The sequence below is a fragment of the Scyliorhinus torazame genome, chromosome 7, assembly GCF_047496885.1.
Source record: "Scyliorhinus torazame isolate Kashiwa2021f chromosome 7, sScyTor2.1, whole genome shotgun sequence".
Taxonomy (NCBI): Eukaryota; Metazoa; Chordata; class Chondrichthyes; order Carcharhiniformes; family Scyliorhinidae; genus Scyliorhinus; species Scyliorhinus torazame.
Genome location: NC_092713.1, coordinates 170,332,553 through 170,351,847, shown reverse-complemented (window position 1 = coordinate 170,351,847; position 19,295 = coordinate 170,332,553). Strand labels below are relative to the sequence as shown.

The 19,295-nt window shown below is 47.0% G+C and overlaps 1 protein-coding gene across 1 annotated transcript in view; it reads left to right on the top strand.

The window, feature by feature from the left end:
- Positions 1 to 19,295, top strand: part of LOC140426708 (probable voltage-dependent R-type calcium channel subunit alpha-1E) — a 1,526,345-nt gene that overhangs the window by 1,479,465 nt on the left and 27,585 nt on the right. Inside the window, exon 44 of the mRNA XM_072511794.1 lies at positions 544 to 655. Coding sequence (XP_072367895.1) covers positions 544 to 655 — 112 coding nt within the window. The remainder of the gene's footprint in view (positions 1 to 543; positions 656 to 19,295) is intronic.

Below are 19,295 nucleotides of genomic sequence, written 5' to 3'. Positions count from 1 at the left end.
CTGACAACCTTCACCAGGAAAGGAAGGAGTTACACGTATTGTAAAATCCACCTAAACCCTATAATATGTCAACTAACTGACTGTCACCCGTGCCTCAGTGGGTAGCACTCTCGCCTCTGAGTCACAATATTGTGGCTTCAAATCCCACTGCAGAGACTTGAGCACATAATCCAGGCTGAGACTCCAGTGCAGTATTGAGGGAGTGCTGCACTGTCAGAGGTGCCATCTCATGGCTGAAATGTTAAACTGAGGCCCCACCTGTCCTCTCAGGTAAATGTAAAAGATTCCGAGCCATTTCTCACAGAACAATGTCTTCTCGTTGGGGTCAAGTAGTGTCCCCCAACAAATTCTCTGGTCATAATCACATTGCTGGTTGTGGAATCTTGCTGTGCATAAATTGGCTGCAGTGTTTCCTACAACAGTGACTGCAATTTTTATTTTAAAGTCTTCCATTGGCTGTGAAGTGATTGTAATGTCCTGGGGTTGTGAAAGATGCGATCTTAATTCAAATTCTTCCTTTCTCTAATTCTACTGCCCTCACAGGGACAGCAGGAGTGAGTTTGCCCCCCTGGTGCCCTTACCCCCACCGATTATGTTCCAGAATAGCAGGACATCAACAAGTCAAGTCGAGGAATTCCGTAACCGACGACTAAAGGTATGGAGCCAGCTTCTAGTCAAATCCCAGTCCAAAGCAGATAAAGGTTTTGGAGATGCACAATTTATCTAAATCCGTATAGCCTTAAGGGCACAACATTATGAGAGAGGGAGTGCGGGGTGAAGATCTTGAACGTAATAGGAAGATAGTAGAAACATAAGAAAGGATATATACATATTACCAGGATGTGTACATATTACTAGGGACATGAAGATTACCAGGGCGTGTATAGATTACCAGGACATATACAGATTGCCAGGACATCTGCAGATCACCAGGAAATATGCAGATTACCAAGGTGGGTACAGATTGCCAGGACATATACAGATTACCAGGACATATGCAGATTACCAGGATATATGCAGATTACCAGGATATATGCAGATTACCAGGGTGAGTACAGATTACCAGGACATATGCAGATTACCAGGAAACATGCAGATTACCAGGATGTGTACTGGTTACCAAGTTGTGTACAGATTACGAGAGTGTGTGCAGATTACCAGGACATATGCAGAATACCAGGGTGAGTGCAGATTCCCAAGACATATACAGATTACCAATGCTTGTACCGATTACCAGGACATATAGAACCTAGAATAGTACAGCACAGAACAGGCCCTTCGGCCCTCGATGTTGTGCCGAGCATTGTCCGAAACCAAGATCAAGCTAAACCACTCCCTGTCATTCTGGTGTGCTCCATGTGCCTATGCAGATTATATACATATCCATATGCAGATTACCAGGTTATATTCAGATTACCAGGACACATACAGATTACCAGGATGTGTACAGATTACCAGAACACACGTAGATAACCAGGATAGGTACAGATTTCCAGGACATGTGTAGATTACCAGGGTATGTACAGATTACCAGGATGTGTACAGATTACTAGGACACGTGTAGATTACCAGGATGTGTACAGATTACCAGAACACATGTAGATTACCAGGACACGTACAGATTACCACGATGTGTACAAATTACCAGGAAACGTGTAGATTACCAGGTTGTGTACAGATTACCATGATATGTGTAGGTTACCAGGATGTGTACAGATTACCAGGATGTGTACAGATTACCAGGACACATGCAGACTACCAGGATGTATACAGATTAACAAAATGTGTACAGACTACCAGAACACGTGTAGATTAGCAGCGTGTGTACAGATTACCAGGGTATGTGCCAGGGCACCAACGATATAGGTAAAAACCGGAATGTGGTCCTACAAGCTGAATTCAGGGAGTTAGGGGTCAAACTAAAAAGTAGGACCTCAAAGGTAGTAATCTCAGGATTTCTACCAGTGCCATGAGCAAGTCAGAGTAAGAATGTCAGGATAGATAGGATTAATGTGTGGCTCGAGAGATGGTGCAATCCTGGGGCATTGGAACCAGTTCTGGGGAAGATAGGATCAGTACAAACCGGATGGTCTGCACCTGGTCAGGACTGTACCCAATGTCCTGGGCAGGGGGGGGGGGGGGGGGGGGTTGCTGTGCTGTTGGGGAGGGTTTTGATGCGCATTTCTTTTACTCTGTCTTTTCTGTGGCTCTGTTCCAATTATGGCAACCTGTTGTTGTAAGACTTCTTACTGTGCTCACCCCAGTCCAACGCCGGCATCTCCACATCATGGCAATCAGTGAGTTTGCCCTTCTTTTTGTGTCATCTATGTCCGGATGCTTAGAGTCGCCAGGTATCGAATGATACCACCACAAGTTTCAACCGGCTATCGATAAAAGAGCCAAACACCAGTTAGTTAGTTCAAGGTCAAGGGTACTTTATTTACACACAATTAGTCATGCAACATAAACACTACTAGTTAACTATGCCTATCAACTAAGACAACCTGTACTTAACTTCGGGCACCCGGTTTAGGTCAGAAAACAGTGGCCGCTGTTCGATTCTGGATCTCTCCGGTTCGAAGGAGTAACTGCTGCTCAGCTGGGCTCAACCGTCTGGTAGCGGGCGTTGAACTTGGACTCGCTTCTGGTGTTGCTGCAATTGGCGATGGCCGTGACCAGGGTACCAAGGCCAAGAGGGCGCCAAGAGAAAGCGAACATATGGCAAACTCTTCTTCTTATACTCGGGGGGGGGGGGGGGGGGGGGGGTTTCGCGCACTTTTGGACGGTCCTTCAATTTGGGCCTTACTAATTGGGTGATCCCTGATCACTCTGTTTGATTCCTTAGCCAATGAATGGGCGGGGATCTGGATGGCTGGGCGTGTCCCAAGCGGTCATTGACCCCGTTGTTTGCGTTTCCCTTGGACAGGGAGTGGCGACGAAATGTCTGGGACTGTCCCGGTTGCTGGAGTACCAGTCCTTTGTTCTGGGGAAGATGGGCCATCACCTGCTAATCGGCCTGATTAACATGCTAATGGGACGGAGTTTAGATGCCATCTGGACTTTGCTGACAAATATGCATTTCAGGCTCTGAGCCTGCCTGATTCTTGGCTTGTCCATTTTACCCATCAATCTTTGCGAGTTGCTCGGTACCTGGTTGGAAGTGGCCATCCCAGATGGCTACAGAGGAGATGTACGAGGCAAGTTTTTTGCACAGAGGGTAGTGGGTGACTGGAACCCGCATCCAGAGGAGGTGGTGGAAGCAGGGACGATAGTGACGTTTAAGGGGCATCTTGAAAAACACATGAATAGGATGGGAATAGAGGGATTAGGAGCCCGGAAGTGTAGAAGATTTTAGTTTAGTCGGACAGCATGGTCAGCGCAGGCTTGGAGGGCCGAAGGGCCTGTTCCTGTGCTGTACTTTTCTTCGTTCTTTGTACTTTGTTAAACTTGCTCAGAATATAAAAACAGATAGTAAAAGTTTCTACAAATATATAAAACAAAAAAGAGTGGCTAAGGTAAATATTGGTCCTTTAGAGGATGAGAAGGGAGATTTAATAATGGGAGATGAGGAAATGGCTGAGTAACTGAACAGGTTTTTTGGGTCGGTCTTCACAGTGGAAGACACAAATAACATGCCAGTGACTGATGGAAATGAGGCTATGACAGGTGAGGATCTTGAAACGATTGTTATCACTAAGGAGGTTGTGATGAGCGATAGTCAAGTCTCCTGGTTCTGATGGAATGCATCCCAGGGTACTAAAAGAGATGAGTAGGGAAATTGCAAACGCACTCGTATAATTTATTAAAATTCACTAGACTCTGGGGTGGTCCCGGTGGATTGGAAATTAGAAAACGTGACACTGCTGTTTAAAAAAGGAGGTAGGCAGAAAGCGGGTAATTATAGGCCAGTGAGCTTAACTTCGGTAGTAGGGAAGATGCTGGAATCAAGCAAGAAATAGCGAGGCATCTGGATGGAAATTGTCCCATTGGACAGATGCAGCATGGGTTCATAAAGGGCAGGTCGTGCCTAACTAATTTAGTGGAATTTTTTGAGGACATTACCAGTGCGGTAGATAACGGGGAGCCAATGGATGTGGTATACCTGGATTTCCAGAAAACCTTTGACAAGGTGCCACACAAAAGGTTGCTGCATAAGATAATGATGCATGGCGTTAAGGGTAAAGTAGTAGCATGGATAGAGGATTGGTTATTTAATAGAAAGCAAAGGGTGGGGATTAATGGGTGTTTCTATGGTTGGCAATCAATAGCTAGTGGTGTCCCTCAGGAATCAGTGTTGGGCCCACAATTGTTCACAATTTACACAGATGATTTGGAGTTGGGAACCAAGTGCAATGTGTCCAAGTTTGCAGATGACACTAAGATAAGGTAAAGCAAAAAGTGCAGAGGATACTGGAAGTCTGCAGAGATTTAGATAGTTTATGTGAATTAAAACATTGTTGACAAACGTGAGGTTATCCATTTTGGTAGGAATAACAGCAAAAGGGATTATTATTTAATGATAAAATATAAAATATTAAAACATGCTGCTGTGCAGAGGGACCTGGGTGTCCTAGTGCATGAGTCACAAAAAGTTGTTTTACAGGTGCAACAGTTGATTAAGAAGGCAAATGGAGTTTTGCCCTTCATTGCTAGAGGGATGGAACTTAAGACTAGGGAGGTTATGCTGCAACTGTATAAGGTGTTAGTGAGGCCACACCTGGAGTATTGTGTTCAGTTTTGGTCTCCTTACCTGAGAAAGGACGTACTGGCACTGGAGGGAGTGCAGAGGAGATTCACTAGGTTAATCCCAGAGTTGAGGGGGTTAGATTACGAGGTGAGGTTGAGTAGACTGGGACTGTACTCGTTGGAATTTAGAAGGATGAGGGTGAATCTTATAGAAACATATAAAATTATGAAGCGAATAGATAAGATAGATGCGGGCAGGTTGTTTCCACTGGCAGGTGAAAGCAGAACTAAGGGGCATAGCCTCAAAATAAGGGGAAGTAGATTTAGGACAGTTTAGGAGGAACGTTTTCACCCAAAGGGTTGTGAATCTATGGAATTCCCTGCCCAGCGAAGCAGTTGAGGCTCCTTCATTAAATGTTTTCAAGATAAAGATAGTTCGTTTTTTGAAGAATAAAGGATTATGGTGCTCAGGCGAGAATGTGGAGCTGAGTCCACAAAAGATCAGCCATGATCTCATTAAATGGGGGAGCAGGCTCGAAGGGCCAGATGGCCTACTCCTGCTCCTAGGTCTTATATCCTTATGTTCTTATGATTACCAGAGTTTGTACAGATTACCAGGATGTGTACTGATTACCAGAGCCTTTATAGATTATCAAGGTGTGTGCAGGTTATTTGTGTGCAGGTTACCAGGACATTGTTTTTTTTAAATTTAAAGTACCCAATTAATTTTTTCCAATTAAGTGGCAATTTAGTGTGGCCAATCCATCTACCCTGCACATCTTTGGGTTGTGAGGGCAATACCCACACAAGCACGGGGGAATGTGCAAACTCCACACAGACAGTGACCCAGAGCCGGGATCGGACCTAGGACCTCGGCGCCATGAGGCAGCAGTGTTAACCACTGCGCCATTGTGCTGCCCACCAGGACATTGATTGATTGATTTATTGTCACATGTAACAAAGTACAGTGAAAAATATTTTTCGACGGCCAAGTGAACTTACACAGTGCGTACAGAGTAGACAAAAAGAATAATCGACAAAGTACATCGACAAACAGTGTGGAACAAGGGCCAAACAAAGCAAACACATGTGGAAGAGCAGCATAGGACTATCAACCATCTCCACGTCGGAGCTATTAATGTGGGGGGGTGTCATGCTACGCTTCCTGAAGTCAATGATCAGTTCCTTGGTTTTGCTGACACTTAGAGAGAGGTTGTTTTCGGTACACCATGCAACCAAGTGAACGATCTCCGCCTGTAGTCTGACTCATCATTGTTTGAGATACGACCTACCACAGTCGTATTATCTGCAAATTTATAGATCGAATTAAAGTTAAATCTTGCCACACAGTCATGTGTGTACAGGGAGTACAGTAGAGGACTGAGCACACATCCTTGAGGGGCTCCGGTGTTGAGGACTATTGTGGAGGAGGTGCTGCTACCTATCCTGACAGATTGCGGTCTGATGGTAAGGAAGTCAAGGATCCAGCTGCACAGGCAGAATACCAGAACATATGCAGATTACCAGGATATATGCAGATTACTAGGATATATGCAGATTACCAGAGCATTTGCAGATTTCCAGGGAATAGACAGATTACCAGGGTGTGTACAGATTACCAGGATATATGCAGATTACCAGGACACATGCAAATTACCAGGACAAAAAAAAGATTACCAAAATGTGGACAGATTACCAGGACATATAATAATGTTTATTCTCACAAGTAGGTTTACATTAATCATAGAAGTTACAGGGCAGAAGGAGGCCATTCGGCCCATTAAGTCTGCACCAGCTCTTGGAAAGAGCACCCTACCCAAGGTCCACACCTCTACCCTATCCCCATAACACAGTAACCCCACCCAACAATAAGAGCAATTTTGGACACTAAGGGCAATTTATCATGGTCAATCCACCTAACCAGCACATCTTTGGACTGTGGGAGGAAACCGGAGCACCCGGAGGAAACCCACGCACACACTGGGAGGACGTGCAGACTCCGCACAGACAGTGACCCAAGCCGGAATCGAACCTGGGACCCTGGCAATGTCAAGCAACATTGCTAACCACTGTGCTACCATGCTGCCCTATGCAGATTACCAGGATATATTCACATTATCAGGACACATGCAGATTACTAGGACAAATAAAAAGATTACCAAGGTGTATACAGATTACCAGGACACATGCAGATTACCAGGGCAAAACAGATAACCAGGACAGATTCCCAGGATATATGCAAATTACCTGGATGTGTACAGATTACCAAGATGTGAACAGATTATCAGGATCTATGCAGATTACCAGGGTGAGTACAGATAACCAGGTCAATATAGTTTACCAGGATTTATGCAGATTACCAGGACATATACAGATGGCATGGGTGTGTACAGATTACCAGAACACATAATAATAATCTTTATTGTCACAAGTAGGCTTAAATTAACACTGTGGTTACCGTGAAAAAGCCCTAGTCGCCAAATTCCGGCGCCTGTTCGGGTACAAGGAGGGAGAATGCAGAATATCCAAATGACCTAACTGCACGTCTTTCGGCATTTGTGGGAGTAAACCAGAGCACCCAGAGGAAACCCACGCAGACACGGGGAGAACGTGCAGGCGCCGCACAGACAGTGACCCAGCCGGGAATCGTACCTGGGACCCTGGAGCTGTGGAGCAACTGTGCTAACCACTGTGCTACCGTGCCGCCCCAAATTATAAGCCCTGGACAGTGCGCTGACGTCAGGAGGAGATTGTCCACCCCGCTGGGCTCCAGGCCTGCGCACTGCTTGACCAGGCACGTATGCACGGGATGGTCAGCAATCTCAAAAGTCTGTTGCAACCGGCATTTTTAAAAGCCGGTCGCAGCTGTCGGATGTTCCTTCCACGTTTCTTGACGAGGCATTGCCATTGTGGCTCTCAGATGGGATTAAATCAGCTCCTGAAGTTAGGCCGGAGTTTGATTGCGTTCATCATTTCTAACAGTGTGGGAGGATTATCGGGAGAGCAGGATGCCTTGATCGAGAATGGATGCCTTGAACGAAGGCCGATTGATTATGTGGTTAAAGTGCTCTGCCCATCTATCTGGAACGTAGGCTTTTTCGAGACAAGTGTTGAACCATAGGGACATGAAGCAGTAGACTTGGCCCGTAGACAGATTTCAGAGTATCGTAGGATTTCTTCCAGTCTTTTGTAGTCATTATAAGACTGAACAAAGAACAAAGAAATGTACAGCACAGGAACAGGCCCTTCGGCCCTCCAAGCCCGTGCCGACCATGCTGCCCGACAAAACTACAATCTTCTACACTTCCTGGGTCCGTATCCCTCTATTCCCATCCTATTCATGTATTTGTCAAGATGCCCCTTAAATGTCACTATCGTCCCTGCTTCCACCATCTCCTCCAGTAGCAAGTTCCAGGCACCCACTACCCTCTGTGTAAAAAAACCTGCCTCGTACATCTACTCTAAACCTTGCCCCTCGCACCTTAAACCTATGCTCCCTAGTAATTGACCCCTCTACCCTGGGGAAAAGCCTCTGCCTATCCACTCTGTCGATGCCCCTCATAATTTTGTAGACCTCTATCAGGTCTCCCCTCAACCTCCGTCGTTCCAGTGAGAACAAACCGAGTTTATTCAACCGCTCCTCATAGCTAATGCCCTCCATACCAGGCAACATTCTGGTAAATCTCTTCTGCACCCTCTCTAAAGCCTCCACATCCTTCTGGTAGTGTGGCGACCAGAATTGAACACTATACTCCAAGTGTGGCCTAACTAAGGTTCTATACAGCTGCAACATGACTTGCCAATTCTTATACTCAATGCCCCGGCCAATGAAGGCAAGCATGCCGTATGCCTTCTTGACTGCCTTCTCCACCTGTGTTGCCCCTTTCAATGACCTGTGGACCTGTACTCCTAGATCTCTTTGACTTTCAATACTCTTGAGGGTTCTACCATTCACTGTATATTCCCTACCTGCATTAGACCTTCCAAAATGCATTACCTCACATTTGTCCGGATTAAACTCCATCTGCCATCTCTCCGCCCAAGTCTCCAAACAATCTAAATCCTGTTGTATCCTCTGACAGTCCTCATCGCTATCCGCAATTCCACCAACCTTCGTGTCGTCTGCAAACTTACTAATCAGATCAGTTACATTTTCCTCCAAATCATTTATATATACTACAAAGAGCAAAGGTCCCAGCACTGATCCCTGTGGAACACCACTGTTCACAGCCCTCCAATTAGAAAAGCATCCTTCCATTGCTACTCTCTGCCTTCTATGACCTAGCCAGTTCTGTATCCACTTTGCCAGCTCACCCCTGATCCCGTGTGACTTCACCTTTTGTACTAGTCTACCATGAGGGACCTTGTCAAAGGCCTTACTGAAGTCCATATAGACAACATCCACTGCCCTACCTGCATCAATCATCTTAGTGACCTCCTCGAAAAACTCTATCAAGTTAGTGAGACACGACCTCCCCTTCACAAAACCATTCTGCCTCTCACTAATACGTCCATTTGCTTCCAAATGGGAGTAGATCCTGTCTCGAAGAATTCTCTCCAGTAATTTCCCTACCACTGAAGTAAGGCTCACCGGCCTGTAGTTCCCTGGATTATCCTTGCTACCCTTCTTAAACAGAGGAACAACATTGGCTATTCTCCAGTCCTCCGGGACATCCCCTGAAGACAGTGAGGATCCAAAGATTTCTGTCAAGGCCTCAGCAATTTCCTCTCCAGCCTCCTTCAGTATTCTGGGGTAGATCCCATCAGGCCCTGGGGACTTATCTACCTTAATATTTTTTAAGACACCCAACACCTCGTCTTTTTGGATCACAATGTGACCCAGGCTATCTACACACCCTTCTCCAGACTCAACATCTACCAATTTCTTCTCTTTGGTGAATACTGATGCAAAGTATTCATTTAGTACCTCGCCCATTTCCTCTGGCTCCACACATAGATTCCCTTGCCTATCCTTCAGTGGGCCAACCCTTTCCCTGGCTACCCTCTTGCTTTTTATGTACGTGTAAAAAGCCTTGGGATTTTCCTTAACCCTGTTTGCCAATGACTTTTCGTGACCCCTTCTAGCCTCCTGACTCCTTGCTTAAGTTCCTTCCTACTTTCCTTATATTCCACGCAGCCTTTTAGCCCTGACAAATGCCTCCTTTTTCTTTTTGACGAGGCCTACAATATCTCTCGTTATCCAAGGTTCCCGAAAATTGCCGTATTTATCCTTCTTCCTGACAGGAACATGCCGGTCCTGAATTACTTTCAACCGACACTTGAAAGCCTTCCACATGTCAGATGTTGATTTGCCCTCAAACATCCGCCCCCAATCTATGTTCTTCAGTTCCCACCTAATATTGTTATAATTAGCCTTCCCCCAATTTTGCACATTCATCCTAGGACCACTCTTATCCTTGTCCACCAGTACTTTAAAACTTACTGAATTGTGGTCACTGTTACCGAAATGCTCCCCTACTGAAACATCTACCACCTGGCCGGGCTCATTCCCCAATACCAGGTCCAGTACCGCCCCTTCCCTAGTTGGACTGTCTACATATTGTTTTAAGAAGCCCTCCTGGATGCTCCTTACAAACTCCGCCCCGTCTAAGCCCCTGGCACTAAGTGAGTCCCAGTCAATATTGGGGAAGTTGAAGTCTCCCATCACCACAATCCTGTTGTTTTTACTCTTTTCCAAAATCTGTCTACCTATCTGCTCCTCTATCTCCCGCTGGCTGTTGGGAGGCCTGTAGTAAACCCCCAACATTGTGACTGCACCCTTCTTATTCCTGATCTCTACCCATATAGCCTCACTGCCCTCTGAGGTGTCCTCCCGCAGTACAGCTGTGATATTCTCCCGAACCAGTAGCACAACTCCGCCTCCCCTTTTACATCCCCCTCTATCCCGCCTGAAACATCTAAATCCTGGAACGTTTAGCTGCCAATCCTGCCCTTCCCTCAACCAGGTCTCTGTAATGGCAACAACATCATAGTTCCAAGTACTAATCCAAGCTCTAAGTTCATCTGCCTTACCCGTAATACTTCTTGCATTAAAACATATGCACTTCAGGACACCAGACCCGCTGTGTTCAGCAACTTCTCCCTGTCTGCTCTGCCTCAGAACCCCACTGTCCCTATTCCCTAGTTCTCCCTCAATGCTCTCACCTTTTGACCTATTGCTCCCGTGCCCACCCCACTGCCATACTAGTTTAAACCCTCCCGTGTGACACTAGCAAACCTCGCGGCCAGGATATTTATGCCTCTCCGGTTTAGATGGAACCCGTCCTTCTTATATAGGTCACACCTGCCCCGGAAGAGCTCCCAGTGGTCCAGATAACGGAAACCCTCCCTCCTACACCAGCTGTTTAGCCACGTGTTTAGCTGCTCTATCTTCCTATTTCTAGCCTCACTGGCACGTGGCACAGGGTGTAATCCCGAGATTACAACCCTAGAGGTCCTGTCTTTTAACTTTCTGCCTAGCTCCCTGAACTCCTGCTGCAGGACCTCATGCCCCTTCCTGCCTATGTCGTTAGTACCAATATGTACAACGTCCTCTGCCTGTTTGCCCTCCCCCTTCAGGATGCCCTCTACCCGTTCGGAGACATCCTGGACCCTGGCACCAGGGAGGCAACATACCATCCTGGAGTCTCTTTCACGTCCACAGAAGTGCCTATCTGTGCCCCTGACTATAGAGTCCCCTATTACTATTGCTCTTCTGCGCTTTGACCCTCCCTTCTGAACATCAGAGCCAGCCGTGGTGCCACTGCTCTGGCTGCTGCTGTTTTCCCCTGATAGGCTATCCCCCCCGACAGTATCCAAAGGGGTATACCTGTTCGAGAGGGGGACAACCACAGGGGATTCCTGCACTGACTGCCTGCCCTTTCTGGTGGTCACCCATTTCTCTGCCTGCACCTTGGGTGTGACCACATTTACATAACTGCGATCTATGACGTTTTCCGCCACCTGCATGCTCCTAAGTGCATCCAATTGCTGCTCCAACCGAACCATGCGGTCTGTGAGGAGCTCCAGTTGGGTGCACTTTCTGCAGATGAAGCCATCCGGGACGCTGGAAGCCTCCCGGACCTGCCACATCTCACAGTCAGAGCACTGCACCCCTCTAACTGACATTGCGTCAATTAATTAAAATTTAAATTAAAAAAAAAAAAAAAAAAATTTTAATATATATATTTTTTTAAATTTGAAAGTTACTGCTAACTATCTGTTTCCTAGCACTAGATTTCTAATAGAAATGCGAAAGCTAAATATAGTACTCTCTGATCTCTGGCTTAGATACCCCTCTAAATCATAATTAAGTAATTATGTTTAATTAGTTACCAATGCTTAATTTTTTTAATTTAGTGTAGATTCCCAACCAGCCACTCAGGCCACAGCTTTTCTGTGATGTCACTTCAGTTCACCCCCGACACACACAATTTGAAAAAGATATAAAAGTAAAAATGAGTAAAAATCACTGACTTACCTTCTTACCTTCTGAGTGTCTTAGATGTTCTCAGGTTCTCTCTCTGACAGAGACTGCTCCTCCACCTCCGAACCTTGACCTGCACAATGCTAATAATATAATAATATAATATAATAAGACACCAATGGGTCTTATTATTAGGTTAGAGGAGGAGGGCGGGTGGGAGACACTACACGTGTAGTGTCTCGGGTTTCCTCTCCACCAGAATTTATTGGTTGGGGGGGGGGGGGGGGGGGGGTCTTCCCAGAAGTCCGTGGGTCGAAAAAAAAAAAACAGAAAAGAAGTGTTTTTTTAAAAGGATACACTTACCTCCCTGAAATCACTTGCGCACCGCTCCCGCTGAAATCGACTGGCCTGCTCCTGTGAAGGTAAGAGTTTTTAAAGGATACACTTACCTCCCAGAAATCACTTGCGCACCGCTCCCGCTGAAATCGACTGGCCTGCTCCTGTGCAGGTAAGAGTCTGTTTTCAGACTCAACCAAGTGTCCTGATCTTTCTGAGCTGCATTGGGCAGCCCAGCAGATGTCTCAATAGGCATCAAGCTTGAATACTGATGACTGGTCACTGAGGCAAACTCAGTAGATGCAATGTTCGGGTCGAGTGAATAACTCTACAACCCTGAAGGTCACCCAGTCATCCTCCATGCGGCGAATGTCCATTTCCGTTGTACACCAAGTGACTCTGAAGCTTCTCTGAGAAACATTTCTCTTGAGACACTTCTGGGCCTTCGTGACCTGGGGGTTGCCTAGGGGGGTGAGAAAGTGATTAGTCCATCGGTGCCCTTGTTACACGCACATCTTGCCTGCCATCTGCCCGGTGGTGACATAGTCGATTAGATGCCAATGCACAGAGCAAGATGCGTGCACAGCATCTTGTTGTGATTAGAGAAGTGGAAAATTGTTGGTGATTAAGATTTCATGCTCAGCACACTCCTTCAACAAGAGTCGACTGTTGCTGTTACAACACTCCAACCCCAGTCGCCGCTTTCCGATGCCTGGTGATCTGCACCAACTCTTGCATTGAAGTTACAAAGAAAGGATCGCTGCTCGCTGCAGCCTTTGACCGGGGAGATGACAATGTTTCGGACACCTTTTCTAACCCCTTCCAGGGGAGTGAGAAAGTGTGGTCATGGAAAGACCTGAAAGGTAAAGCCCTGTGGTGATTGGGTGAATGACACAGACTCACTGGAAGCTGTACAGATCAGCACATTGGCCACTCAGGCAATCGGGTGACTTTCCACTTGAAGGAAGCAGAAGTGGAACTTGGCAGTTCCCTGAAGGCTGAGTAAACTTTCCAGGACCACATGCCCATCTTTCTCATAACTACAAGACTGAGGGCATCGCGGTGGGGCAGTGGTTGGCAGGCACGTCAAGCAGTGAGGTCGGCAATCTCACACCATCCTCAGGCCTCCATGAAGAACCAGGGTGTGGCTCCTGAGAGACAAAACCTGCCCCTTGTAAACTTCATTCATGACTCCTCCCCACCATCTGACTATGTGAGTAGAGTGGGCCTATAACAGGAACAATTAGGCATTAGGAACATTGTGGAGAAAACCAATTGTGTGCTAAGGTAAGACTTTTGCTACCTGACCAGCCAGGGGGAGCTCTCTGGTATTCATCCTGCACAGCATCACCATTGTGCGGGTACAGTAATTGCCAGTAGAAGGTGAGTCTGGGAGGAACAGGAGGAGGCAGACAGGATGCATCCTGAGTCTCTTCACATGGGACTGGCTATCCGACATGCCTGTTCAGTCTCCTATTTGCACTTCATGCTGCATTGAAAAATAAGATGAGTCATGGGATAAAACAACGAAATACGAAATCCTCAATGTTCTCAGCTATGTCGGATGCTACACACTGTGTGTCTGACCCCTGCAGGTTGTGCTCCGCCCCCTTTGGGTATGGGCCACCTTGTTCCGTAAGAGAGTGGGCAGAATATCACTGATTGTGCTGCTCTTTGTTTGAGTGATATGCCTGCCATAGCTGGATAGTCAATGGTACCTGGAGGCAGCAAGTGGTGACTGAGAGGTATAATTGGGTGAGTTGGAATTTGGAAATGGTAGGCCTGACTCTTGAGTACCAGAGACTGCTGATGCATGAGTGATGGGTGTTCATTGAGCAGAGTAAAATGGTGGCGCAGTGGGTAGGCGGTGGCCTGTGAGACCACCCGCACAAGGTCATTCAACTTCTTATGACACTGCTGCCAGATCCGAGGCCAGATTTCAAGAATTCACCTCCCTGGTTACTGAGCCCGTTCCTTGTAGGCGGTATCCTTTGAGGGCTTTGCACACTTCCCCCCTCCCCCCCCCCCCCCCCCCCCCCCCCAACCACTCACTTGAGGAAACGTGACCTCTCTTCTGTTGATCTCCATCATTCAGGCCTCCAACTTGCTGTAGCACAATGAATTACTCACGAGACGAGAAGAGATGAAGTCAATCAAAGGCTTTATTAAGCAGACGTGTTCCCCAACAGCTCAGTTACAGAATGCGGCTGCTGGGAGAACCCGGGTTCTTATACTCCGCCTTACTGGGTGGAGACAGCAGGCGGCAGATCCAATCAGGACCCAGTGTCTGTCTACCAATAGCCTCGGCATCACAGGTACCGTACTACCCCTAATACATACCACCACACTTGCATCAGTCAATCCAGGAGCCTTCCTCATGCCTGGTGCTCCATTTTCCCAGCTCCTACTTGTATCTAGTGTCAGTGCAGGCAGTCAGCAACCTTCCAATGAGTGTAACTCCCCTTTAAGAGAGGCAGACCGTCTTTAAGAGGAGCACCATAGACTACCTGCAACTGATAGTGGGTTCAACCTGTCGAATGTTGAGAGCGAGCAGCATCAGCCTCACTCAGTCCAACGCTGTAATGATTTAAAAACAGAAGGAGCATCATGTCTGTGTGCTGTCTGCCCCATTGGGAGCATGAACAGACAGCTCAGCAATTATGGTCCCCTCACCCAAGAAAAGGCCTAAATGAATTTTTCACAAGCAGATTGATTGCATTAATGCTCTGACTTACATAATTTGGGTAGTTTTTAAACTACTATATTTAAATTAAATCCTTAAAGTTCACAAATAGCTCAGAGGAAAGTTTTGTTAAGTGCCTTTTCAACAGTAATGAACAATAATCCATCCTATATTAATGTTTCCTATTTTTCCATTCAAACCATGAATAGCAATTGTTGCTTTTCACTGATGCTGACTCCCTGTTCCATCCACTACATAAAACAACAATTATAAATAAATGAAATAAAATTTAGCAATTCAGGCATGAGGGGATTTTTCAAAGTCTTTTGTTCTTTTGGAGAGGGCAGAAAATCTCTAATGTCCTCCAAATGGCGCTGTTACTAGACTCCTAAATGACCCTCTTATGGACTGACCTCATTAACATTACACCCCTGTATGCTTCACCCGATGCTGGTGTTATGTAGTTACATTGTGTACCTTGTGTTGCCCTATTATATATTTTCTTTTATTTCCTTTTCTTTTCATGTACTTAATGATGTGTTGAGCTGTTCACAGAAAAATACTTTTCACTGTACCTTGGTACACATGACAATAAACAAAATCCAATCCAATCCAATGGTTCTCATTGCCAAGTTCTGTGAATGCACAAACCACATGCCAATGAATCGTCCAAACCACAGAAACTGGGGACGCATGGATGTCAGGCGGGATTCTCCGTTGGCTGACACAGATATCGGGAAACGAGAATAGGTTCCGACGCTAAAATCATAGTGGGCGCTGATTTGACTCCAAATTGCAATTCTCCATCACCTCGACAACAACGGCGTCAATGTGGTCGGGAACGCACGTAAAGTAGACCCCGTTTGCATGTTATTAGCGGGCCCGACCTGGTATTTTCCGGGGCCTCCGTGATTCTCCGCCTCTGATGTGCGGAGAATGGCACAGTTCACTTGTGCTTGTAAAAACCATGAAACTGGCATGGTGGCTGCTGAGGGAAAGAGAAGGGGTTTGGAAAGTGTCCAACATCACCATAGTTTGCTGAGAGTTGTGCTGCAGGCCAGGGGGCTTCTGCCATGGCCGGGGGGAGTAACGGGGGGTGACCAGGAGGTGGGATGTGGGGTCAGGGTGGACGGGCATTGAACATCATTGCCACAGCCGGAAAGGCAGCCATGCAGCTGCGCACACCGTTGACAGCCCACTGTGAACTTAGGGCGACAGGTCGTATGGGTCCCGCCCCCAGGCCAACTCCTAGGTGCCCTCTGGCCCCAGCTGATGCATCAGCTATATGGGCGCGCTCCAGCACAACCAGTGTCACCTTGTTGGCAGGGCTGGTGTGTGTGGGGAGTGAGGTGTGTAAATCACTGAGTGTCTTTAAGACAGACATAGGTAGTTTTTTGATCAATAAGGAGATCAGGGGTTATATGGAAAATGAACGAGAATGGGGATGAGAAAAATATCAACCATGATTGAATGGCAGAGCAGACTCGATGGGCCGAGTAGCCTAATTCTGCTCCTATGTCTTATGCTCTTATGCGACTTCAGCTTGTCAGCCTGCCGAGTGTCAGTCACGGAATTGACGAATACCGCACCGTTTTTCATTGGAATCGATTGTGATCCATGTGACGCCGGTGCTAGCCCCTTAATGATTGTTGAATCGGCCCAGGTGGCAGTTTTGCTGTTGTAAAAATTCATGAATCCTGCCCCAGCGTCAACACTTAGTCTCAGGCACGGAGAATCCTGCCCGTGGGATCCAAAGCTTTCTTGAACTGTGTGAAGTAATTACATCAAGTGGAATTCTGTGATAGGCTGAAGCCTTGAAGTAATTAAAGATACTTTTTTAAACGCAAAAGGCAGTTCAGTGGGTAAATTCAGTCATTGTGAATTCATTGTGAAATATGTACATCTTATGCTTTTGTGTAGAATCTGATTTTATATACAGAAATTTAAGTTACTGAGAAAAAGAAAGGACAGCAAAAGTCAATTCTTTATGGTGATCAACAAGGACAGTTTCCAACTTTACACAGGGGGCGGTATTCTCTGATCCTGAGGCTAAGTGTTGACGCCGTCGTAAGCGTCGCCACGTTTCACGACGGCATCAACAGGCCCCAGGAGCAGCGATTCCAAGCCCCTCGGTAGGCCAGCATGGCACTGGAGTGACCCATGCCACTCCAGCTGCCGATGCCGGCGTCAAATGGATGCCGCGGGTCTGCGCATGCGCACTGCGACCGGCGCGAATGCTTGCATGCGCACTGCGACCAGCGTGGTTGCGCGCATGTGCGGTGGCTACCTTCTCCGCGCCGGCCCCGAAGCAACATGGCATAGGGCTACAGGGGCCGGCGCAGTGCAGAGGAAGCCCCCAGCCTGAGAGGCCGGCCTGCCAATCGCTCTCCGGAGAAGCGGCGGACCGGCATCGGGGCGGCTTCTCGCCCAGCCCGGCGTGGGCTGAGAGAATCCCGCCCAGGGTTTTCCCATTGTAAATGTTTACGTAGGGTTTTCCATTATAATTCCAGGCTGTTGCCTGGGATGGAACATTTATGTTATGAAGAGAGGTTAGATAAGCTTGGGTTGTTTTCGCTGGAGCAGAGAAGACAGAAGAGTGACTTGATCGAGGTGCACAAGATTATGAGGGGCATGGACAGGGTTGATAGGGAGCAGCTGTTCCCCTTCGTTGAAGGGTCGGTTACGAGGGGCCACAAGTTCAAGGTGAGGGGCAGGAGATTTAGGGGGAATTTGAGGAGAAATCTTTTTTACCCAAAGGGTGGTGACGGTCTGGAATGCACTGCCTGGGAGGGTGGTAGAGGCGGGTTGCTCACATCCTTTAAAAAGTACCTGGATGAGCACTTGGCCTGTCATAACATTCAAGGATATGGGCCAAGTGCTGAAAAATAGGATTAGACAGGTAGGGTAAGTGTTCGTCACTTGTTAGAACATAGAACAATACAGCGCAGTACAGGCCCTTCGGCCCACGATGTTGCACCGAAACAAAAGCCATCTAACCTACACTATACCATTATCATCCATATGTTTATCCAATAAACTTTTAAATGCCCTCAATGTTGGCGAGTTCACTACTGTAGCAGGTAGGGCATTCCATGGCCTCACTACTCTTTGCGTAAAGAACCAACCTCTGACCTCTGTCCTATATCTATTACCCCTCAGTTTAAGGCTATGTCCCCTCGTGCTAGCCATTTCCATCCGCGGGAGAAGGCTCTCACTGTCCACCCTATCTAACCCTCTGATCATTTTGTATGCCTCTATTAAGTCTCCTCTTAACCTTCTTCTCTCTAACGAAAACAACCTCAAGTCCATCAGCCTTTCCTCATAAGATTTTCCCTCCATACCAGGCAACATCCTGGTAAATCTCCTCTGCACCCGTTCCAAAGCCTCCACGTCCTTCCTATAATGCGGTGACCAGAACTGTACACAATACTCCAAATGCGGCCGTACCAGAGTTCTGTACAGCTGCAACATGACCTCCTGACTCCAGAACTCAATCCCTCTACCAATAAAGGCCAACACTCCATAGGCCTTCTTCACCACCCTATCAACCTGGGTGGCAACTTTCAGGGATCTATGTACATGGACACCTAGATCCCTCTGCTCATCCACACTTTCAAGAACTTTTCCATTAGCCAAATATTCCGCATTCCTGTTATTCCTTCCAAAGTGAATCACCTCACACTTCTCTACATTAAACTCCATTTGCCACCTCTCAGCCCAGCACTGCAGCTTATCTATATCCCTCTGTAACCTGCTACTTCCTTCCACACTATCGACAACACCACCGACTTTAGTATCGTCTGCAAATTTACTCACCCACCCTTCTGCGCCTTCCTCTAGGTCATTGATAAAAATGACAAACAGCAACGGCCCCAGAACAGATCCTTGTGGTACTCCACTTGTGACAGAACTCCATTCTGAACATTTCCCATCAACCACCACCCTCTGTCTTCTTTCAGCTAGCCAATTTCTGATCCACATCTCTAAATCACCCTCAATCCCCAGCCTCCGTATTTTCTGCAATAGCCTACCGTGGGGAACCTTATCAAACGCATTGCTGAAATCCATATACACCACATCAACTGCTCTACCCTCGTCTACCTGTTCAGTCACCTTCTCAAAGAACTCGATAAGGTTTGTGAGGCATGACCTACCCTTCACAAA